The 23465-nt window shown below is 40.5% G+C and overlaps 1 protein-coding gene and 1 long non-coding RNA gene across 2 annotated transcripts in view; one reads left to right on the plus strand and one right to left on the minus strand.

Annotated features, from left to right (window-relative positions):
- The window catches only part of tmem163a (transmembrane protein 163a), a 65454-nt gene that overhangs the window by 32555 nt on the left and 9434 nt on the right, over positions 1-23465 (plus strand). Inside the window, exons 3-5 of the mRNA XM_086266699.1 lie at positions 14393-14436; positions 15489-15580; positions 20037-20133. Coding sequence (XP_086122825.1) covers positions 14393-14436; positions 15489-15580; positions 20037-20133 — 233 coding nt within the window. The remainder of the gene's footprint in view (positions 1-14392; positions 14437-15488; positions 15581-20036; positions 20134-23465) is intronic.
- On the minus strand, positions 10251-13472 carry LOC147312080 (uncharacterized). The gene is made up of 4 exons (XR_015125371.1): positions 13386-13472; positions 12189-12262; positions 11276-11341; positions 10251-10384 (listed from the first exon to the last, which is right to left on the minus strand). It is a non-coding gene; the product is annotated as an uncharacterized LOC147312080 (long non-coding RNA).

Raw genomic sequence — 23465 nt, forward strand, 5'->3', positions numbered from 1 at the left:
AGGACTCACAGGTTTGGTTACAGCTTACTTGAGGGCCCTTAATTTACAGTAAATGCAATTTCACTGGTGTCTACTGGCCTTAAAGGATTTCCCTGTAAATAAGTGAAGTATTTTCTCATGTCAGATGGGGTAGAAAGGTTTTTCCTTCGAATGGTAAATATTCAGAAGGATTTTTCAACTATTTGTGTTTAAATATGTGTGTGAAGTCTGGGCTCTTGTTTATGTGCACCCAAAAGCTCAAAGGGTGATTAAGGGTGCATTAGCACACTACTAATACTGATCAAAGTAACCCTGAAACCATTCCATCAACATTTCTCCTGAGCTGTTCTGTTAGCTGCCATGTTTTGTCTCTTTGATAATTCACTGGTTTCTAACTAAATCAAAGAAGTGACATATTGGAAAGGTGGTGCAGCGGTTGGCACTATCACCGCCCATTAAGCAGGTCCTGGATATGGATCTGTAGGTTAACTGGGTGCTTTTTGTGTGACGTTTGGATACTCTCTCAGGGTATGTCAGTTCCTTATAATCGTCAATAGATTTAAATAAAATCTTAATTGGCCAACTGTATGAATTGAACACATTAGAAACTTTTAAAACCTGTTGGAAAAATCAAACATAACACACAAAAAAGGAAGAAAAAAAGATGGATCCGTGCTTTCATGCTGTTTACACCAAATTCAGACAGTGCCAGTGAAGAAATCGAAACTCATCACGCCTGGCAGTGTTTTGTCTTCTACTTTCCAGTTTTCACAAACCTGTGTGAATTGTAGCTTTTCTTTCCAAGCTCTTTAGACAATTGTAGCCTCAGTTCCCTGTCTGCTTTTATAATCCACTGTTTTTTAGAGAAAATACTTTTGCACAAACTAAAATTCAAAGCAGTGTTGGGTCAGTGTTGGGTCAGGGGGCGAGTGACCCCTCAAGTCTTTTTAATTGTATTTTTATTTGCATCATTTTGCGACTGAATCACATGGCTGCATAACAGTGAGAACCCTTAATGAGACGTTTACAGCTCTAATACTTTATTCAGCTCATAACATTTTTTATCATTTGCTACAAAAATATCACAGTAATTGGTGTTTGACAGCTGAAATAATCTTCCCCTACCTCCCACAAATAGCAGCCCACAGTGTGTGTGTGTGTGTGTGTGTGTGTGTGTGTGTGTGTGTGTGTGTGTGTGTGTGTGTGTGTGTGTGTGTGCAGTTGCTTGTGTGAGCATCTCAGAGATTTCTGTATGTCTGCATGTCTCAATTTGATTATGTAAAACAGTCTCCACAGAGCTCATTATTTAGCTGTGGGAGATATACGCTGTGGTCAGAGGTGCACAGGAGATCAGCACTGTGGATCTGCTTAGGACTCAGTTCTTCACAAACAAAACAAAACAGCAAACCAACTTTCTCAACTTATATTCAGACGAAGTCGCACTCACAGCGTACACACAAGGATGTGACACTTTACACATGAATTATAACGAATTCAAGCAGCTCTTCATGCATTGAAACCATCCATTGAAGAATACAAGAGTCACCTCTTTAACTTCTGTTAAAGTGGTGACTCGCTTAGTTCATAATAATTACAACAATATTCACTACCATTACTGTTTAGTTGTTTAACGTGAAACCACCAGTGGGTTCTCATTTATCCTTGGATGGGATAGTTTGAGTCCTCAGGCTATGCTGTTAATCAGACACATCTGTCAATCCCAACTTATCATTTTTAAACTTTCAGTGTTGTGAATATGTGTATTTTCCCTCAAATCATAATCTTTCCCTAACTCCACATAATTACCATGTAAGTGTCTAAAACTAACCAGCAAGTTTATAAAAAGGAAAGAAGCCAAACAACCACAGTGGTATACAAACCAACTCCAACCTCAATATATAGAAATGATGAATGGCTTAAGACCTTTGCACAATACTGTATGTTACTTGGATAGTGCGTTAAGTCATCGATGCCAAAGGCAGCCTTGTGTGTAACAGACAAAACAGCCTTATATTTCAGCTTGGAATGTGTGCTGTTGATAATGAAGACAAACATGATGAGTAACTCATAAAGCATGATTAATTACATACTTTTTTATAAAATATTCTTGTGGATCTTAACACTTATAAGACTTCAGGAGAAGAGAAAGTACAGCCCACTTCCTCCTTCACATACAGGGAGAAGCAGAGAGTGTTGAGAGGCTCTTGCCATCTAGTCTGACAACACCTGAAGCCTGGGCACAAAAGCCCAACAAGCCCAACAGAGGCTGTTATTCTTAAGGAAGCTGAAACAAGCACAGCTCCCCCAGAAACATCTGCAGCATCGTTACAAACAGCATCACGATGTGGCACAGACGCTGTGCAGCTGCCGAGCTGAAAGGCCTACGTATGGAGTAAGGTTGGAGCTCCCACATGTAGAAGATGTCTACGCAAACCATCTAAGGAAGAAGGCCTGCAGCAACAATCAATTCAGACATTTCACACCCCGCTCACCCTCTATTTGAACTTTTGCCATCAAGCAAACGATCAATTCAGGTTTTCCCCCCGAGCTGGGGCCTCCATCAACCCCCACCACACCACCATCCATTAACAGTCTAATATATTTCACCCTATATAATTATTCCCTTTGGAGTGATGATGTCTAGTTTTTACTAATTTTGTTAAATTTCTTTTTAATGGGTTTAGAAGAGATACCAGTCTATAACCTCTATAACAACAATAAATTCTATTCTATTCTATTCTATTAGTTAAATGTAGGTGCTACTTTGTGAGGTTTGCATGAATGCATGCATCATCATGTTATTTTATATCATTCTATCTTCAGTTTACTTCCTCCAGTTTTTTATTGCGCTACAATGAAAACGAATCCTCACCTGAAATATCTCTGAATCAGCACCTCCTCAAGGTCAGTGACAGAGACATATGTATTGAATAGACTAGCAAGTACACACAGTGTGAACACATTGGATTTTTTGTTTGTTTGTTTGTTTGTTTGTTTGTTTTGTCCACTGGACGTCAAATAATAGGCAATGCCAAAGCAGATAATAAACATTTTGTATCTAGATTAAAAGTATAGCATACTACCTTAAACAGTGTGCTTAATATTTGCATACAAATCTACATAAAGTTGTATCTAAAGTTGCAGGCTTTCATACCATTAAATAAGCAGTACAGGGATGTGAATAATTTCCTGTCCTGTTCATGCATAAATCCAGATTGGCGGTAGAAGGCTTCTGCTTAGCTTTTTCATTTGCACAGAGGAGGGTTTTGCAACTCATTGTATCTTGTTTTACTCGAGCAGCATAGATGGAAAATGTTCTCAGGAAGAGGTGCCAGGGGAAATTGAGTAATAGTGATACAAAGAGAGGCTGGGAAATTACTGTAGCTCTCAAGTGCATGTATCTCACTGAAGAAAGAGAGGGAAAGAGTTGGCGGGAGATCAGACATTCAAGCTAGTGCAGGGGATCAGGTGTCTCCGTGCAGGGCTAAAACAGACAGTCAGACTCAGCTGAATCCATCCTGCCATATCTGAAATTTGTTAGGTTACGTGTATGTCGGTGGTTTGGTTGTAAGCGTGTTTATCTATGTGCCACAGTGTTGCTTGTCTACATGTCAGACTGTAGCAGTTGTTCCCACTCACTTCACAGTGGAACTTACGGGCCAAAGTTAACCACAGCAGCTGCCGAGTTTGGCTCTGTGATTTCCACTAATTATTACTCACTGTATCCCTGACAAGGAACTCTGAAGGCTCGAGTCTTATCAAAGCAAATAAATTAGTTAGGTAAACAGTAAGCAGTGAGGAGATTATTTAATGGGCTTGCCAGGAGTGGTAATGGGCCCACAGGAAACGCTTTCCTGTGAGCCTTTCTTGTAATTAGTGTACAGGGTGATTAGTGCATTTATTTAAAGCAAACAAAGTTTATATTGTTTTTTGTGTTAAATAAGTTAAATAACTGTATGAAAATATAGAAATTCATGCAGCTAATGCCAAACAGAAGTAAATTAGTTACACAGTGTCTGCATCAGATGCAGGTGAGCAGTATTACCTCCTTCAGTAGAGCTGTTTAATCTGGTTCTCACCCTGTTTATAACCTCCTGTCCTGTCTCCGTGTTTTTTTGTTCGGGCTTCAGTGAAAGTTATTTCCTGTTTTATTTTGGTAGTCTCTTGTCTTGTGTGCCTTGCATTGAGTTAATTTCCTTTGTCTTGTTATCCCTGATTTGTTCCCACCTGTTTTTCCCTAACCTCATTACCCTGTGTAGATATGTCAAGTCTCCTCTCGCCCTCTTTGTTTTCCTGAGATTCGTTGTTTTCGGAATGCTAACACGTTGTCAGCTACAGTTTTTTTAAAGAGTTCGGAATGAATCCTGCATTTGTGCCAACATCTTGCCCCCGACACTGCCGCACTTTGACAGCTAGATGATATTTTTGCTTTTTGACAACTGTGTTGTTCAGTTCAAGTGAAACACTATATTTGAGTTCCCACAGTTAGTCATACTTTGTTTTGTGGTCAACTTTCTGTGGTGGATTGACAGATTTTAGCAAAGGATGTCCAAGTTGGCAACAAAAATGAAAACAATAAAAAACACACGGTTTGAACAGTTGGAATCTGCTCAGTTTGGCAAAGGTTTAGTCTCGAACAAATGCTTTCTACTGTGATGTTGTATCGGACAAACGTAGGATGTCTAATTATTTAAAGTGTCTCATTCTTAATAATAATAATAATAATAATACATTTCATTTACAGGCACCTTTAAAGGCCTTCAAGGTCGCCTTATACAACAACAAGATAAAAAACAACTATAAAAGTGAATCGAGGTAAAAATAGATCATGGTGAAGGGTGTGCAGTTCTGAATAGATGGGTATTAAAACATGATTTAAAAGCAGAGAGAGTTTGTAGCCTGGAGATCTGGTGGAAGTGCATTCCAAGGTCTCGGGAGTCTCTTAAGTAAGGTCTTAATGATGCCTCAAGGTCACAGCGGAGACCTTGAGAGGAAATCTTGTTTGATGCCTCATAATTTGCTACAGGATGTCCCTTGGCTACCTGCAGCACAGTAATTTCCCTTGCTAAAGGAAATTAAGAGAATCTTCATTAGAAATGTCTTATGTACCAACACAATCCATTTATGACTCTGCTGGACTTTAATTTCTTTCTAAACACATTCGTGTCTAGCGTACCAGTGACACCTCTTTCTTGGCATTGAGCAGGAAAGCTGCAGAAAATCCTTGAACCCCACCTAAAAGCTTTTAAAATGGCTCCAGGATGAAGCTTTTTAAAACCTGCAGGTGTTTCGGAAGCATGAGGCCAACCAGCCGTGTGCTTGCCCTAACTTAATCTCTGCATGAAACCTCGTGAGTCCACAGCACCAAGCCGCTCGCAGATGACGCCTCCCTCGCTGTGCCCATCGACTGCAGCTCTGCCCTGCTGCAAATCAATACTGCTGGGCTACAGTGAGAGAAGAGCGCTGATGAATGAAGGGAGTAGGGGAGCCCCGCAGGGAGGTACCGAATCAAGGCAGGACGGCTTAAGATGGGGAAAGAACAAATGGACAGAGGAGTGAAGAAAGTGACAAATTAAGAAGCATGACGAAAGAGATGGAAACAGACAGGAGTGGTGGACGAGAGTAAAGGGGGGAAGGGAGGGAGTACAAAAGGGTGATTAATAGTAAAACGAAGTTGGGGTGATGTGGGGAAGGAGAATGGGAAGATGAATACAACTGCAGCAACAGAGGCAAAGAATGACTTCTCCTTTAGAAGGTAGGCAGAGACAAAGGGAGAGCAAGAGCGCCACCCACAGGGGACGAAGAGAGGAAGGAGGACAGAAAAAAGGGAGAGGTTAAAATGAGAGAGGACTGAGGGGGAGAGGCGGCGGGAGAAAGGAAGTATCCCAGCAGGGTTTTCCGCAGGGTGAACTCAGCCATAGTGCAGAGCTGAGCAGTAGGTCCTGAATTATTAAACAGAATATTTTGCAGCTGAGCAAACGGCCGCAGCCATGTCGGATGTGTCTGCCGAGAAGGCAAGGGTCGTGTTTTTGTTTGTGTGCGGAGATCGAAATTTAGCTCGAGCTCTTTGGTTAAAGGTCTTAATTTTTGATACTTTATGTAGATGTGCTTTTAGAGTTTGGTGTGTGTGTGTGTGTGTGTGGGGGGGGGGGGGGGGGGGGTCTGTGAATGGCCATCAGAGGGTTTGTTTGTCTGCTTAAAGCTGCTAATTAATGTGAAAGCAGCGTCCTGAGGGCTTTTGTTTTAACTTCCTGCCCCAGTGGAGAGTAACAACCACAAAGGAATACACACACAGACATGAATCTAATAATAGGTGTATCTACTGAAGTCACACTCCTGTCTTCTATAAACTGTGGTTACATTTCACAAAATAGTTTTCTGAAAGGCGATATGTTTTGTAGTAAGGTTAGTAGTTTGTGTTTATTTATATCGTGACTCACAGTGACTCCCACAGAGTCTCAGAGTAAACGGATGTAATCACCATAAAGTCATCCTGTGGTGATCCAGTCGCAGCTGTTAGCAAAGCTAAATCCAACCAATCACTTTGCAAACCTCAAGAGCTGTAATGAACAGGAAAACTATCAATGGAGGCTAAAATGATCAGCTTTATTACGCTGTAGGCCACTGTAGGACAAACAACTCTGGCTCCTGTCCATTTATGAATGTCAGTCCGTTGCTGTTTACCTCAGCTGTCAATGCTGGGTGAGAAGTGTCCACGTTTCTTTATCCTGGAGGAGGCCCTAGAACGAGTCAGTGAGTCAGTGAAGCTCACTCGTCTTTGCTGACAGCGATAGTGACGTTTTTGAGGATACAAGTGTCTTGGTTCGGGTTAGCAAAAACACTTTCCAGTACATTTTTTCCCTAGTTTAGCCCCACCTCCAAAAGTTTTGTTATCATTTTACATGCACGTCCTCCCAATCAGTGCAATATCTATAATGTCATATTTTGAGTGAATGTTTTGTTCAATTCTTTGATGAACTTGTGGAGTGTAAATGTAGATCTTAGCTTACTGCTATGAGCTACAAAGCTTTGAAATATTTCACTTTACATTCAATGAAATTTTATTTTCTTTTAAATTAATTTAAGACAAAAAACTATTCTACATTTTTGCATTTGCACTTTGAATTTATTTTCATCTTCAGTGCGAGTCTTTTGAATTGCCTTGCAGCAGGTCACCTTGAGCATTGTTAGTCAGAGTTTGTTTTGCTTTCCACCTCAGATAGTAAAACAAAAATGTTCTTTTCCACTGGAACTGCAAAATTTATGCTCAGGCAGGTGGATTTGCATAAAAATCTTGTTACGTCCAACTATAATGATGCATAATTCCTCCTCCCTGTCAGCTCGCCCCCTTCTGTGTTCCCTCTCCCCTCCTTCTGCTCCCTGTCCAGCTTTTTTGCTCCCCTCTCCCTCTGGCTCTTTACGTACCCGCCTCTGTTTGCTAGTTCCATCTCGTCATTACATTGTGCAAATAACAGATCTACCAGGACCATGTTTTCAAGGAATAAAATTAACTGCTCTTGAACCACATGACTACGATTCAACCACTCTGAATCTCTGTCCTCATCTTGGAACCATCTTCAACTTCAATACGAGTCTACTGGGAGTTATTTTCAAAGTACAGATGAGTCACCTCGATTAGATTAGAAGCTCAGAGATGCATTGATTGGCAGTGCAAGAGTGCCTCCTACAATCTCATCTTTCTCTCACTTTAATCTCACCCGTGCTGTCTCACTGTGTCACTCTATTTGTCCATCTGCTGCCTGTGCTGCTGCCTTCTCATCCCTCCTCCGCCTTTTTCTCAGTCTCCCAGATTACTCCTTTCCTCTGTGTGATGTAAAATGACTTTCACATCCCTAAATTGAGCTCTTGCCCTTGAGGAACACAGGGGAGGACATAATTATGCTTCTATTTGGTTGCAAATGATTCTGTTAATTTAATACAGAATTTCCCCCCAGTATAATCAGCAACAGAGGTGATTTGATGGATAACAAGCATTTGCTGTAGAAAGTGCCACTGTGGATATACACTGTATTTCTCAGCAGTTTGACCAGAATGAAGCAGATTCTTAGCTTTAACATTGTAGATATTTACAGATCAGCTTTAACCAATGGTACATGGTCCTGGCTCTCTCACCCAGTGTGTCCAGCTTTTTGTGAACTCACGATTTATTCATTTGCATTTAGGAGATAATTTATGTTCAAGTTCTTTATTTTGTCTTACAAGTGTAATATTTCCTAGTGCCTCTGAGTTCATCTTTATTTCTAGTCTAGTAGTATGTTAGTTTCTTTTCATGGCCTGTCTGTCCTAGTCTCGTTTCTGTGTTTTGTCCTCAGCGTCTCCTGTATGAAGTCTGCCTCTGTGCTTGTCTTTGTATCGAGTCTGCCCACCTGTTTCTTTGTTCAGTTACTACTTGTTTTATTTTGATAGTCTCTCATTTCGTGTGCATTATGTCTAGTTTTGCTTCCCTTGTCTTGTTCGTTAGATTTAGCTCAGCTGTGTTTTTTCTCCAGGTGTTTCCACTCTGGTGTAATCTGTGAGTTTGCATCTTTGTTGTGTTCTCATGGTTCGTGTCTCTCCTCGTGTGTTCTCCAGTTTTAGTCTTGTTTGTTCCTGACCTACATTATGTTTATTTTTGTGTCCAGCAATAAAGCTGTGCTTTCATTTTACATTACGTCCTCTGAGTTCTGCCCATCATACAGAACTTCCTGACAGGGAAAATTCAGGAAGGTCACATTACTGGTGGAGCTAATGTAACTCCAGTGATTGCTACTAGAGATGGGACTTCTGGTTCAGAACCAGGCCAAAACTGTCCAATCACTAGCACCGTTTACCTCAAATACTATTAAGTTTATTTTACCAGCGCTTGTGTGAATCATGAGCAAGCCTTTTATTCTGTTTCTACACTGTGTTCACTCTGAGATAAGAAACCAGTTCCTTTGATGCTGAAAACCTGTGTAGATCTACAGTTTTGAAAACTGATCAGACATCAATAAGCAATCAATAAGGAACCACACCCAATCAATGATAGTACTGTATCAATAAAAAACATCAATACCAGTCAATTCGCAGTGAGGACTTGCTGTATATCTGCTTGCTTTATCTTTTATACAGTTATCCTTTATCAGCCTGTGTGACAAAGATAGCTCACACATTAGTTGCATTACACTCTGCAGAGCTCATTTTCACCCCAGAAAGCTCAAAACTACAATCTGTCACTCTCACTAGTTCCCCTCTGAACAATTGTCACAAAGGCCAGATGGCTTTTATTTGTTTCTTGGTGATCTGATAGAAATGTTGCCTTCTTGGATGTCTAACAAGTTCCAGAGCTCTCTTTATCAAGTAAATACCTCTGTGAGGTTCTCTGAGGTCTTGTTTTCATTTCAGTTTCTATCCAAATACAGACATGCTGTGGGCATCAGAGCAGCAGTGCCTTGGCCAGAAGAGGGTGACTCCTCTGACTGCAAAATATAATGTTATCACATAGACATCTGTAAGAGAACAGGGCATGCTTTAGTTCATGTGACTGGTATCTCAGTCAGCTGCTGAATGCAACTGACTCGGTGCTGTAGTGGGGGGATTTTACAAACCAGCGGTCGACATCACAGTGACTTCACCTTATGCACTCCACTTTATCACTCTCAACTCTTTTGCTTCTGCAGAAAACACGACTCTTCTTCTTTTGTCCAGTTATTCAAAGTCCAATATTAGCTGCATGCTATTCTCACAGAGGCAAAATCTTTAACAGGGGCGATCGTGGCTCAACAGTTGGGAGTTTGCTTTGTAATAGAAAGGTTGCCGGTTCGAGCCCCGGCTTGGACAGTCTCGGTCATTGTGTCCTTGGGCAAGACACTTCACCTGTTGCCGACTGGTGGTGGTCAGAGGGCCCGGTGGCGCCTGTGTCCGGCAGCCTCGCCTCTGTCAGTGCGCCCCAGGGTGGCTGTGGCTACAATGTAGCTGCCATCAGCAGTGTGTGAATATGGGTGGATGACTGGATGTGTAAAGCGCTTTGGGGTCCTTAGGGACTAGTAAAGCGCTTTACAAATACAGACCATTTACCATTTTAACAATGAAAAGTCAGAGCAGTAAGAAAAATTTGCACCAAGCAGAAACCAAAGGAAACGAGCTTTAAAGAGCACCAACAAACCATTAGAAAGGGGGAAGTCTGTCCAATATAGTCTGTAAGCTTTTATCATTTATATTTTCATTTCTGCATATTGCCTCAAGCAGAGGACAACAGAGCTCAGAAACTATTAATACTGGTAGTCATTATGAATGCTTCCACCATGTCTCGCTCGCTGGTCCTCAACACCCCCAAGAGTTCAAAGCCTGGTCTGGAAGTGATGTCTGATCAGATGGTGCTTCATCCAAGTCCTGCTTATAATCAGTGATCAGTGCCAAGGGAAGACTAGAGCCAGAGAGAGAGAATATATTGGTGCTGGCTCTGGCCCCAGTTCTTGTATAACTCACTGATAATTAGGTTTTTACTGCTGCCAAGTCATAACCATTGCTACAGCTATGAGGTATGCAGGTGTTGACAGGACATCAAAGTGGACTATTAGCAAATAGAATAGAAGATTGTCAGACTGTTAGACTGTTCTTATTAGAACTGTGTTTTCCTCAAAATAAATACTGCAACACAGAAGAATCACAATTAAGAACTTCCAAGCTATCAGGTTTTTTTCTCTGTGCAAACATTTTATGTATAAAACACACACATCTAATTGTGGGGACATCCAATTGTCATAATGCTTTCTCTAGCCCCTTAACCTAACCGTATCCATGAAAGACGAATACCTAACCCTTACCGTAAACCTAACCATGACCCAATTATAACCCTTTCACTAAAACCACATTTTGAGTCACACATATGTCTTTAAACTTGTGGGGACCAGCATTTTTGTCCCTATAAGGGCTGTTGGTCCCCACAAGTATCTAAGTAAACTTCCAATCTTTGGAAGATATGAATACACACACACACACACACACACACACACACACACACACACATTTTTGCTCTTATTCACGTTCCCATTTTCCCCCGGACTCTATATAATCCTCACATCTGCATCTTTCTTCCAGTCCGCTGCTTCTCCTCCTTCTCTTGTAAGCACGTACCCCCTTTCTTTTAGTTGCTCCTCCTTCTCATTTATATCCTCCTTCTTCTACTCCATTTCTACCATACTCTGCTTTGCTTTCCCTCTTTGTTTCCCCAGTCTTGTTAGCACTGGTCATGCATGCTTGACTCCCTGATTAACTAACAACCCAGAGGATGTTACACAGAATCGTGTCTGCTCACCTCAAGAGAGGCATCGATTTGCTGGCAGGCGGTAACCACACAGACGGCTGGCACATCCAAATGAGCCTGAGAGCAGAAACTGGAGAAATGAATACATGCTGGGAGAGGAAAGAGGCTGCTATTTAAAAATTAGCAGCTTTATTTAGGGGAGAATTCTGTTTTTTTTTTTCATCTGAGTGCATGTTTAATTAAAGGGGGGCATGAAGTGAAAGACAAATATGATGAATGAGGAATAATATCAGCAATAACAAATGAGTTAATAGATGACGAATCTGTTCTTTGAAGCACTGAATACATTTTAAATACAGCAGAAAAATCTCAGGCTCATTGTATGTATACATGTGTGAAAACTGCTTCCTCAGTGAACATGTTGTTAGCTTTACAGTTTGTATTTGAAGACAGAAGGTCAGATATTATGCAGAGAGAAGTTCCTCAAAGAGATGCAGATGTAAGCAGATTTTTTCTCTTATTCAGTGGATAATTATCCTGTGTGAACCATTTTGGCTATTTTAAAGATTGCATCATATATTACAAAAAAGTCTTTTCTTGCTTCTGAATATGCTGCAGTTTCAATAATATCTGTTTGAATTTCTGGCACCAAGCACAGAATCAATCACCACAGCTAATTTTCTAATAATGTAGAATTGCATATGATGATGCGCGATACTAGAGCATCTCCAGGATATTGAGAAAATCTTACACATGTTTTCTTTTCCCCACACTGAAGTAAAAATGTAGAATATAGGCTCTCAACTGTACTGTCCAGACCAAAAACTAATGGTGATGGTGACCGGTTAAGTTATTGGAATCATGATGATGTCACATCCACATCCTGTCTGGGTCTTATCAGTGATAAAACACTATCCTCACATACCTACGGTGATTTTACCTTCTTGTGTGGGTACGTCTTTACCTTTGTTATAGCTTCCTCTGGTGATGGGCAGTACTTCTCAAACCGCATGTTTGTCAGATATTTCCCAAGATGTCCTGGACAGATGTTATTTGTATTTAAAACTGTGTAATAAAATGAAAATGGATGATTGCACCTCATAAAGTTTGTATTTGAAGCATCGGACATGGTGGCCTTTACATCCAGGAACAGATTATCTAAAAGTCTCTCCAGCCAAGCCACCATCACCTTGTAGGTAAACAGAGAGCCCAGAGGAAGAGAGGACCTTACTATCAACAACTGGGAAAAAGGATGAGCATGGACAAAGCACTGAGCTATAAAAACTAGTGAACAGTGCGGGGGAGTACTCGGCTACCCCACTGATTGTTGTTTTGACACAAGGGTAGTGAAGTCGTCACACCAAGTCACAAATATAACTGCTTAACAAAACTAAAGTTTAAAACTGATACATAGACCCTAATCATTACACACATACACGCTCGATACCATCCATCCAGCTGTGTCCGACCTGCACTTTCCTACATGCCTAACAGCGAACATGATGACGCACAATCACATGGCAATATGAAATATGCCATCATTTCTGTCTATGAAATGCAACAGAGACAGTGTAGTCACCAAATGAACCCAATGCAGCTACCTCAACTCAGACGAAATGTCCAGTCTACTGGAACTCCTTTCAAATAAAGACAAACTATGAGCTTGATGTTGGACCAGGGATAATGTATTGTATATATACATAGTAGACAGACTGTATATACAGACTGAGCAGTCACCACCTGTCCGACTTCCCTGTGTTAGCTTTCTCAAACATTCTCAGTTCGACTTTTTCTCTTGACTCAACAGATGGGTCGGAGGTCTGGTTGAGCCCCAGAGATTCATAAACTTTGTATGTGAAACAGTTTGTACGTGAGGGCACAGATAATCGTGAAAGATGGTGAACGTGACTCAGAATGAAGAGGAGAATCTGGGTGATGCTATCTGGGACAAAACCAGACACAAAGACAGCATATGTGTGAGCAACCACGTGTTATCTTCGGTCTCCTGTTCAGCTTTTCCATCCTTTCTTCTCCACAGTGTTGGCATAGCTGTAGCACAGCTAAGCCTGATCCTATCCTCATACTGGGGGCATCAAAAGAATTGAAAAGTTTGTAACACAGTTGTAGTCATTAAAGCTTGTCAAATAAGGTCACATCCTACCTGACACTGTGAAGCATCAAAGTCTCAGAAATGGCCAAAAGGCTTCTGCTACAATAGATGAAAGCTTTGAGTTCAAACCAACGGCCATCTTGCCCTCAAATCTCCTGTTGCCATGGTGATTAAACTGACCATGTGCTGTCCCCTGAGAGTCTCCCTCTCTCTCACACACACATGCACTACCACACACACACACACTCACACAGAAAGAGGGGACAGCACACCAGGACAGGTAGATGAACAGCACAGGTGTGGTAGATAAAGGATGACAAAACCTTTAATCCTATTCGAGGGATACTTCATGTTGCGTTAGCCGATCATTAATGTTGTTAATAGACAGTTAATCATGCCAAGTTTACACGTATCAAACTCGGATGGCCTGGAGCATCATCAGATGGACATACATGAGCTGTGTGTTTTTCTATTAGTTTTTAATGCTTGTTGTTCTGCTTTGGATGATACTGAGTAGGATTATAGACTATAAAGGACAGTGCTGTAAAAATCTGGATCAGATGAAGGTTCAACCTGCCAAGAACTCCTTTAATTTGCTCACATGTCATAAGTGGTATCATAAATAAAAATGTAATTGTTCTTTTTTGCACTTGCATTTTCTGCTTAATCATTTGCCAAAAAGACGGAATACAATAAACAAAGATTTAGATTTCAACTCTTTATTGATTGAACTCCAGCTCAGGTTAACCCAGTGGTTTTAATTTCCTGTTTCTAGATATAGTGATATAGTGTATGCATGTGAGAGGTGCTGGTGATTTCAATAGAAAGGAAGAACATTTATGAATATCAGTGTTGATTTTTTAAGAAATAACTCATCTAATCACAGTCGCTTTTCATTTTGTTATGCTGATTTAATAAACACATTGTTTCCCACTTAGCGTCACAAACCTACTGATCGTGCATGTGACATGTGCTGAATCACATGTGCATATATGTTAGTGTGACTAAAAAGGGATAAAGACTTGTATGATGTAAACAGTCCGTCTCTCTCTCCACAGCTGTATCGTTTATGAGACACAGCGCGTCAGCATTTGGATTCGCCGTAAGTTCCCGCCCCTTTCTTCTCTCTATTTGCATTGATCAATTAGTCATAACTTGGGTGCTAGTGATTTATTAATGAATCCCAGTACCAAAGTCCTATTGGTCCTTTTGTCTCCAAGGTAACAGGGCAGAGAAGGGACTGGAGGCTGGCGCTGTGGTTGGATGTCAAAATGCTTCTTGTGTTTGCTAAACAGATCTCCACTAGAACACAGCGGAAATCTTATTAGGAGGAAATCACTGAGAATTATCATAAAAATATGACGTAATGGCAGTGAAGGTGAAAATTACAATATCCACACCCGGGCCCAGGGAGGGAGATGTGATTAGCCTAATGTGATTAAAATATTATAAACCATAATCTGCAGAGCTAGCTATCTCTTCCTTAAAGATTGGATTTTAATTAGCAGTTTAATTGCTTGGCTGCAGATGACAGTTTTAAAACAGAAGCAGGAAGAAAATAAGAGGATGTGCCCCAATGCAAAGAGGTTAGATCATAGCAGCTTATCATCGATAGCTCTGTGAGACTTTGAGTCATCCTTTTCTTACTTTTTACATTTTATGATTTGAAAATGAACTAATAACGATTTTATTTTGTGATCCGGCTTCAGGGAGAGAAGTTTGTCCCTGAGAAGTCCTGAATCCAACATGAAGCTACTGTTGTCGCGTTAATGATGTTTATGGCTTTGATTTTCCTGCCAAACATCAACACTTCGCTCTTTGTGGTGCACAGACTTGAAAGTGGTTCCTGCAGTTTTTCCACTATAAGCCTTAATGAGACTCTTAAATCCTTACATCCACTCATCCCTATTCATACATAACCTGAGTCAGTTCATGTGCCCGCTGAAATTCTGTTGTGCTGAAATAAATGCGTTATTCTCCTCCACGGGATTTCAGAATGAAGTGGTTTTATTTTCAGCACAAATAAGTTATTTAAAGCTGTCTACACGTCTTACTGGACATCTGATCATTTAAAGAGTCGTGGTATAGGTCCAATGGATAATTTTGACCTTCCTCACTTCTTTCTCTCTAATTACTTGCTTCTCGTTTCTGTAGTTTGATGCCACGCTGGATGTCATGTCATCAGCCATCGTCCTGTGGCGCTACAGCAATGCAGCAGCTGTGCACTCTGCACACAGAGAGTATATGTGAGTACAAAACTTTATCTTTTGATCAACGATACAAGGGTGGAATCATAAACAACTCTCAAACCACAGGTGTTGTATGTTTTATTTATTTGTTCATTCATCTTTACTCTTTGGCTTCTTTTACCCATGAATCCCACCTCTGCTGTGAAAGGACTTCACCCATTCCCCTGCAATCCAGTCATTTCATGCATATGATTTTATCTTTCTGTAGTAAATTACATTTTAAAAAATGATCGGATCCTATGTAATATATAAATAAAAATAGAGTGCAGTGATTTCATATTCTATTTACAATAAAACATAGAAAACATATCAAATGTTTAAAGTGAGAAATTTTACTATTTCATAAAAAATATGTTTATTAGCTCATTTTGAATTTGATGCCAGCAACTCAAACAAAGTTGGGACTGGGGAAGAAAAGGCAGGAAAAGTAAGTTGTGCTATAAAGAAACAGATGGACGAACTAATGAGGTTAATTGGCAGCCGGTCAGTAACATGATATAAAAAGAACATCTTAGAGAGGCAGAGGTTATGAGAGGTAAAGATGGGCAGAGGTTCATTAAACTGCAAATAAACTACATGTACAAATAGTAGAACAATAAGGTTCCTCAACAGAAAATTATGAAGACTATAAATATCATCTGCAGTACATAATCATCACAAGATTCTGAATATTAGAATAAATATCTGTGTGAATGGGACAAGGCTGAAAATCAATATTTTCTCTGATCTTTGGGCCCTTGGGCAGCACTGCAATAATATCAGGCGTTGTTCTTCAATAGAAATCACCGCATGGACTCAGGAGCACACTGTGCCATCCACAAATGCAGGTTAAAGCTCCAACATGGAGAGAAGGAGCCACACATGAACAGGATTTGGAAAGGCAGCTATCTTCTCTGGACCAAAGTTCATTTAAAGTGAACTCAATCAAAATGGAAAAGTGTTCTGAGGTCCAAACAAATCCAAAGTGGAAATTATTTTTGGAAAGCATGCATGCTTGCACACCTGGAAAGGCAGATGTGCGTTTTGCACATCTGCAGGACACCGGCCCTTGAGCCCTGGAGTTCCCCCAGCCCTGTTTTAGAGGAACATGTCCTCCCATGAAGATGACATTTTTCCAGATGAGACCATATTTCAGCAAGACAATACTAAACTGTTCGGGTGTCCGGGTCCTGAACCCGCCTGCCTGCAGTCTGGACCTGGACCAGCTGAGAACATCTGGAGCATCATGACACAGAAAAATATGACAAAGAAGACTCAGGACTGCTGAGCAGCTTGAATCTCAGTTCGCAGACGTTTACACAGTTCTTCAAAGAAGAAGGGACGCTTGTTGCTCCATCAAGTTCAAAATGAGTGTCTTATTTGCTATGTTTTCTATGTTTTATTTGGGTTTATGAGATTTGCAAATTGTTGCAGTCTGTTTTTGATTTTATGTGGATTTTTTAAATGTTTTTTTATACTTGACAATTTTAAAATCCGTAGTTCCAGTAGAGAGAATATTGCCACGATAGCTTTAATTTAATCTTCCCTTTGAAGGTCTAAATAATTTTCCCCGTTAGGCTCTTGCTTATGTTCAGTATACCCAGATTAAACAATTTCAGAAAAGGTGCTTCTTAAATTGCAGGATGGAGAGAAGTGAATCCTTATTGATGAGCCATTAACTGTGTGTCGTTACTGTAAATGTGTCACTGCTACACGTGCGTTAATCCACCAGGTTTTAGGGCTGCTGTGGCTTAGCTGAATGAATCAATTAGCTGTCAGGCTGTATGGAGCCCTGTTTGTCTTGCAAGAACACCTCTGTGTAGCTCAGAGGTGTTACAGATAATGAAAGACCGAGCTGCCTCTCCACTGTCCATTAACTCACACGGAGTGACTCACATGCACACGCGGGATCTTTTTCTCTGTTAGTGCTGTCAGCTGGATGCAGAGACACACACAAACCACAAAACACCCAATTTATATTATATTAATGTTCTTTCTGTAGAAAATTAAAGTGTAATGTTAGAAAAGTAGAAAAAAGTGTGAGCATATCATTGCAAATGAGGCAAGATGTTTTACTTCCTGGAGATTGGTTCATGTAAAAGATGCAAGGATAGGCTTACTACTACTGATAGTGCCACTGAGGTCATCATTCTAATCCCACCTTTATGGACTAGCTTCTAGACAGGTTTAGTGGCCTCAGGATCACCTCTCAGATTTTTGTGGTTCTTCATCAGGCACCTCCCAATATGATTCAACATAGGGACAACTTGCTCCCCTGGGTTTCTCAGGGTCAGTGGCGGTCCTAGCCTGTTTGGCGCCCTGGGCACTCCCTCTGGCACCCCTGCAATAGTTACACCCTTTTTACACACGTTCTTTTCTACTCTGATGTAATATTCTTGTCAATTTTCTTGATATTTATTTATAATCCCCTCTGTTAATCCTTGATATTTATAATTGACTGATCTGATTAGTGCTATTTCTTAAATGTGTAAAATCTGTAACATAATGTATTGTTTGGAGTTTAGTTTGTTACTGTTGCTATTTTTACCATTTCTTCTTGGAGCAACTCTAACACGCATAGTTTCCTCAGGGATTAATAAAGTATTCTGATTCTGATTGTTTCAGGATGACCTGCCATTATCCAATCACACATCTGCTTACCTGTATCGTTTCTCCTCCTCTTCTTTTCTAGTTTTTCTAAACTGAGCACCTGATGGCTTTGAACTTTTCTTGTCCATCTTCCACTGGTTTTAATTTTGCACTCCAGTATGAACACAAATCCCCCAACCCGAGGATCACCACAACATGATCTAACACACCTACACCTTAGTTCACAGATTCACTTTGTCTAAGGTGTATTTCTGAGATTTCACACAACCCAGGATTCAAATCATGAATACATGATGGGCTTGGATTTACAACATTATGAATGAAATGTGCTCTATTTGGAAGCAGCCGACAGGTTGTGTGTGAGACTTTAAATCATCAAACTGTAAATTTGAAATTTGAAATTGTTGTTGATCCCTTTACCCCGAGTCCTAAAGTGTATATTTATTTTCTTACTCTTCTTATAGATATATATTGTTTGTTTACTGCTGTAACTGGAGCCTCATCGTCTCATCTCTCTATATACTGCACTGTATGTAGCGGAGATGACAATAAAGTTTACTTTGACTTCAGCTGCGAGCAGGCGCACTGAGGGCTCTCGCGCTCACTTTTCACGTACAGAATTTCGAAAAAAACATTGTGCAAATTATAAGTCTGTATTATGATGTCTGGTGTTTTGTGTTTGTTGGCTTGTTTTTATTTTGTTTTATTTTGTTTTATTTTGCGAGTTGGTTATTAGATGCCGCCCCGCCCTCTCCTCCCTGTGCCACAAGCAGCAGGCGCACCTCGCACACGGAGGGCGCCCTTACTCCCAGCAAATGGGCGATAGAAAACCGATCGATGCCTCTGGCATTCCCAATATGCGCTGGCTGATGTCGGGGCAGCATGAGTACGAGCAATCTTTTTTTTTTTTTTTTTTTTTTTGCCCGTGATGCCGCCCCGGGCAAACGCCCGTGTCGCCAAAAACCGCTACTGCTCAGGGTCTTGTTCATGAAAGAAGTGAGAGTGGAACAAGTGATGGACCGGTGCAGTGTTTTCAGTAATGAGGATACTACGTTGATCTGATGGGGTGAAGAGAGATGAGTGTGAAAGCAAAGCCATCAGTCAGTCTATGTTCCAATGGCCATGAGCTCTGAGTAGTGACCAAAATAATGTCCTCATGGTTCCCAGTCTTGGCCCTTGGGTGCTGGGTTTTTGTTTATTTAGTATTCTTTATTTGTTTTTTTTTAGTTTGTTTATTGGCTCAGTTTTCATCCTAGTGCATATTGTTATATATTTTGAGTCCTTCTGCTTGTTTGTATTATTATATATTTATTTCCCTCCACGTTTTCTTTCCACTTCCTGTGTCAATTCCCGTATGTTAAGTTCGATTTGGGATTTATTTTTTATTTCCGGCTGTATTTCTGTAATAGTTGCTCCTTTACTTCCTCTATCTCATTACCTTAACTGTATGCATCTGTGTTTTTCCCAGCTGTTTACTTCCCCTAATTAGCCCTGTGTGATCAAGACATGTTAAAGTGTCTATGCAACATCTCTGCACATCCATTATTTGTTTGCTCGTTGACATTTTTCATGCATTCATACTTTACCCGTGCAGGTTCCAGTAGCTGGAACTTTTTGATTATTTGCCATGTTTTTAACAAATATCACTAAAAATAAAAGAATGTAAAGATGTTGTCAAATGTCTGTCAAACACTGAAACTATTATGTGAAAGATGTTTTTGTTGTGAAATGCAAAAGCAGCAATCATGATGGATGTAAAAATAATAAGACCTTAGGAAAGCATTGCTGCTCCCCTTTAAGCTCCTTTGGGTTATTACAACATCAGTAATCGTCATACCTTCTTCTTTTGCCTGTTTGTCTGCAGAGCATGTGTCGTCCTTGGGGTTGTGTTCGTTCTCTCCTCTATTTGTATTCTTGGAAAGGCCATCCACGATCTGGCTACCAGGATGCCCCCCAAAGTGGTGAGGCTACATGCACACACACTATATGGACACAGACGCTGGCTCACACTGCACCGACACTTTCTTTGTGTAATTTAGATAAAGGAAAGTTACAGCTTTGTGATTGATTGTAATTGTGATTTTTGTCTCTCCCTAACCTCCCTAAAAAGTATTTTACATAATGCAACCAGATATTACTGTTACTGTTGTCGGGTCTGACAAACCCTCAAATATATATTCTGAACACTGATTTCATAACTCTGCATAACTTTCCAATATTGACTGATACATTTTCATTGCATAGTGAGTGGGTTTAAAAAGCCTGTCTTAAATCTTGCATAGAGAACAATTTAAAGCAATGGATTCAAAGGATGCGTGGGCGAGTGATTTGGCATTTATTTGGCAGAAACTGCAAAAAGATTCAGAGTAAAACTGAAAATATATTGAAAGATAAATAGACACTCTCCACTAGTCCCATTTATGTGGTCTAATAACTGAACTCTGAAATAGTTCAGCCAATCACAGTGAAGTAAGACCAGCTCAACAAATAGAAGAACATTTCTCTGGGAAACAGCCCGCTCTGATGGCATTGTGAAAATTACTTTTTCCAATTTGGGAAGCCACAGAAGACATCATGCTCTAATATAGTGTATCTAATCTGTTTTCAGTACATGTCATGACAAGTAAACTGAGTTCAATAATGAAAAAACTGTTTACTTCAGAACTGGCTGTGGCTCTTTTCTAATGGTGATCTTTTCTGATATTATGATATATTATGAATAATGTTTTAATGTTTGGCCTTTGTGTCTTTGTGCACTGATAATACATTTTTTTAAAGAAAAAGTACATGTGACTAGAGTGTGTGGCTCACAACACATACTATACTCACACATTCACATGCATGCACCAATCTGGCATGATATTATGAGCACCTGCCTAATATTGTGTTGATCCCCTGACTGTCCAGGCGTGGACTAGACCCCTGAAGGTGTGCTGTGGTATCTGCACCAAGATGTTAGCAATAGTCCTGTTAGCTGTGAGGTGAGGCCTCCATGGATTGGACTACTTTATTCATCACATCCCAGAGATACCCAATTTGATGGAGATCTGGGGGATTTGGAGGCCAAGTCAACAACTCAAACTGGTTGTTGTGTTCCTCAAATCATTCCTGAACCATTTCTGATTGGTGGCACATTATCCTGTTGATAGAGGCCACAATTCAATTCAATTCAATTCAATTTTATTTATATAGCGCCAAATCACAACATAAGTCGCCTCAAGGCGCTTCATAGATACAGCCATCCAGCCAACCAACCATCAGGGAGTACTGTTTCCATGAAAGGATGTTTATGATTTGCAACAATGCTTAGGTAGGAGGTACACCATGGTGTGTCCTGTTCCCAGGCATTCCCCAGGTAAGTGACGCACAGTCACCCGGTAAAGAAATCATCATTCGTCAGACTGACATACCTTCTTCCATTGCTCTGTGGTCCAGTTCTGATGCTCACGTGTCCATTGTCGGCGCTTTCGGTGGTGGACGGGGGTCAGCATGGGCACCCTGACTGGTCTGCAGCTCCATACACAACAAACTCTGATGCTTTGTGTATTCTGGCTTTTATGAGAACCAGCATGAACTTTTATTGCAGCTGTAGCTCAGTGACCGTTGGCAACCCGTGACCCTGTTGCTAATAGAAACGGACTGCTGCAGACCGGGAACACCTCACAGAGCTGCAGTTCTGGAGATATAGACATAAACAGGATGTTTTTTGTGATCTGTGTATATTTGTAATGATGGATAATGATTTATTTTCTAGTGCCATACACACAAACAGAGCAGCACACACACACATCACTGTGAGTAAGGTTTCTTTTTATAGCCCTCCGCTGCTGTTCTTCTGACGTCAGAGCTTATGTCTCCCTCCACCTGACGTTTGTTTGCTTTTTGTTTTTGACACAGACATGCGCAGACACACACACACAGACACTCTTTTTCTTTAATGCCAGCTCCACCTCCCCCACCACCACTCTCTGGAGGTGTAGGAGTATGAATAAGGTCCCAAAATAGTCTCTTCTTTCTGTTGCTGGGGTACAGCCCAGCTCTCTCACCATCAGACTGAGAATGTTTCTCACTCTCAGCTTTGAGACCCTCTTGGTGTGTAAATGATTTAACCCTAACCATGTGTCCATTTCACTAACCAGAGAAGAGGGAGAGAAATATTTTGGATATAGGGCAGGAAAAATATCACATGCAAAGACTGCAGTAGAGTTGTGCCTGTGCTGTAAAGCATCACAACTAAGTTATTAAACCACTTACATGCAAACTGCAGTTTAATTAATGCATGAATGACATGAAAAACAATACAGTGATTGCTACTGACATTCGTCCAACATCAACTCAGATGTCCATAAAGGTTACCAGCGTGTCGACGTATCTATCCAGCTCACAAAGATGCTCTGGAATCACCAGGGTGCAAGAAATGGAGTGAGGCACTTTTTGATTTTGGGGTATACACCTAGTTCTAGTGTACAAACACCCTTTTTGTCTCAGAAACATTGATTTAATAAAATTAAATAACATAAATGCAGCACAATCTAAAAGTCTTCCTTTTGGATAATAACAGATGAGAAAAGTTCTGCCAGTACCAAAATCTTTGTTTTCCAAGCTGGTGTATTTTAACATTTCTCTAAAACAACTTCCCAACACCAAAACGTTGCAAATGCTACAAAACAAGAATTTATTACAGGACTATTCTTTGGGCGTTGTTCATTTCATAATCTGTCAAGTGCATGCATGTAACTGTTCAATGTTCCAGAAGAGTCACTGCTCTTGGCATTTACTCTGTGCTTTTTCATGTGATCTCTTAATAGTTATTACGTGTATTCACCTCAGAGTTTCATCTCGTTAAGATCATTTAGACCCAGACACATTTTGGTCTTAATTTGTTCAATTCCAGGCAGAGAATCTTCTCTTTGCACCAACTGCTTCATTAGTGGCATAAATTAGCAGGACATTAAAAGCCAGCAGCAGTGGACCAATTAGAAAACTGACACATAGAGCAAAACTGTAACTGCTGTGCATATCAATAGAGTCTGAACAATGAATTAAACAACATGAGAATCAATTGTTTGAACTGGGATAAAGCGAAAAAACAAAAACATAAATAAAAAGTAAAACAAAAATTGAGTCACTGAAGCCCCTTTTAGCACAGATTGAAGTGGGTACAGCCAAGAGACGGCTGCATCTATTCTGCAGCCTGTGTGTGATGCTTCAGTGCCATTATGTTAATAGAAACTCTGTCTGTTTGGTCTCAGAGGACCTTCCTGACAGCAGCACGAGCCGATTACCGCTGCCT

This window comes from Aulonocara sp. 'chitande type north' Nkhata Bay, linkage group LG16 (genome assembly GCF_057382095.1).
Source record: "Aulonocara sp. 'chitande type north' Nkhata Bay isolate Kocher_YH1m ecotype deep benthic linkage group LG16, A_spYH_male_GT1.1, whole genome shotgun sequence".
Taxonomy (NCBI): domain Eukaryota; kingdom Metazoa; phylum Chordata; class Actinopteri; order Cichliformes; family Cichlidae; genus Aulonocara; species Aulonocara sp. 'chitande type north' Nkhata Bay.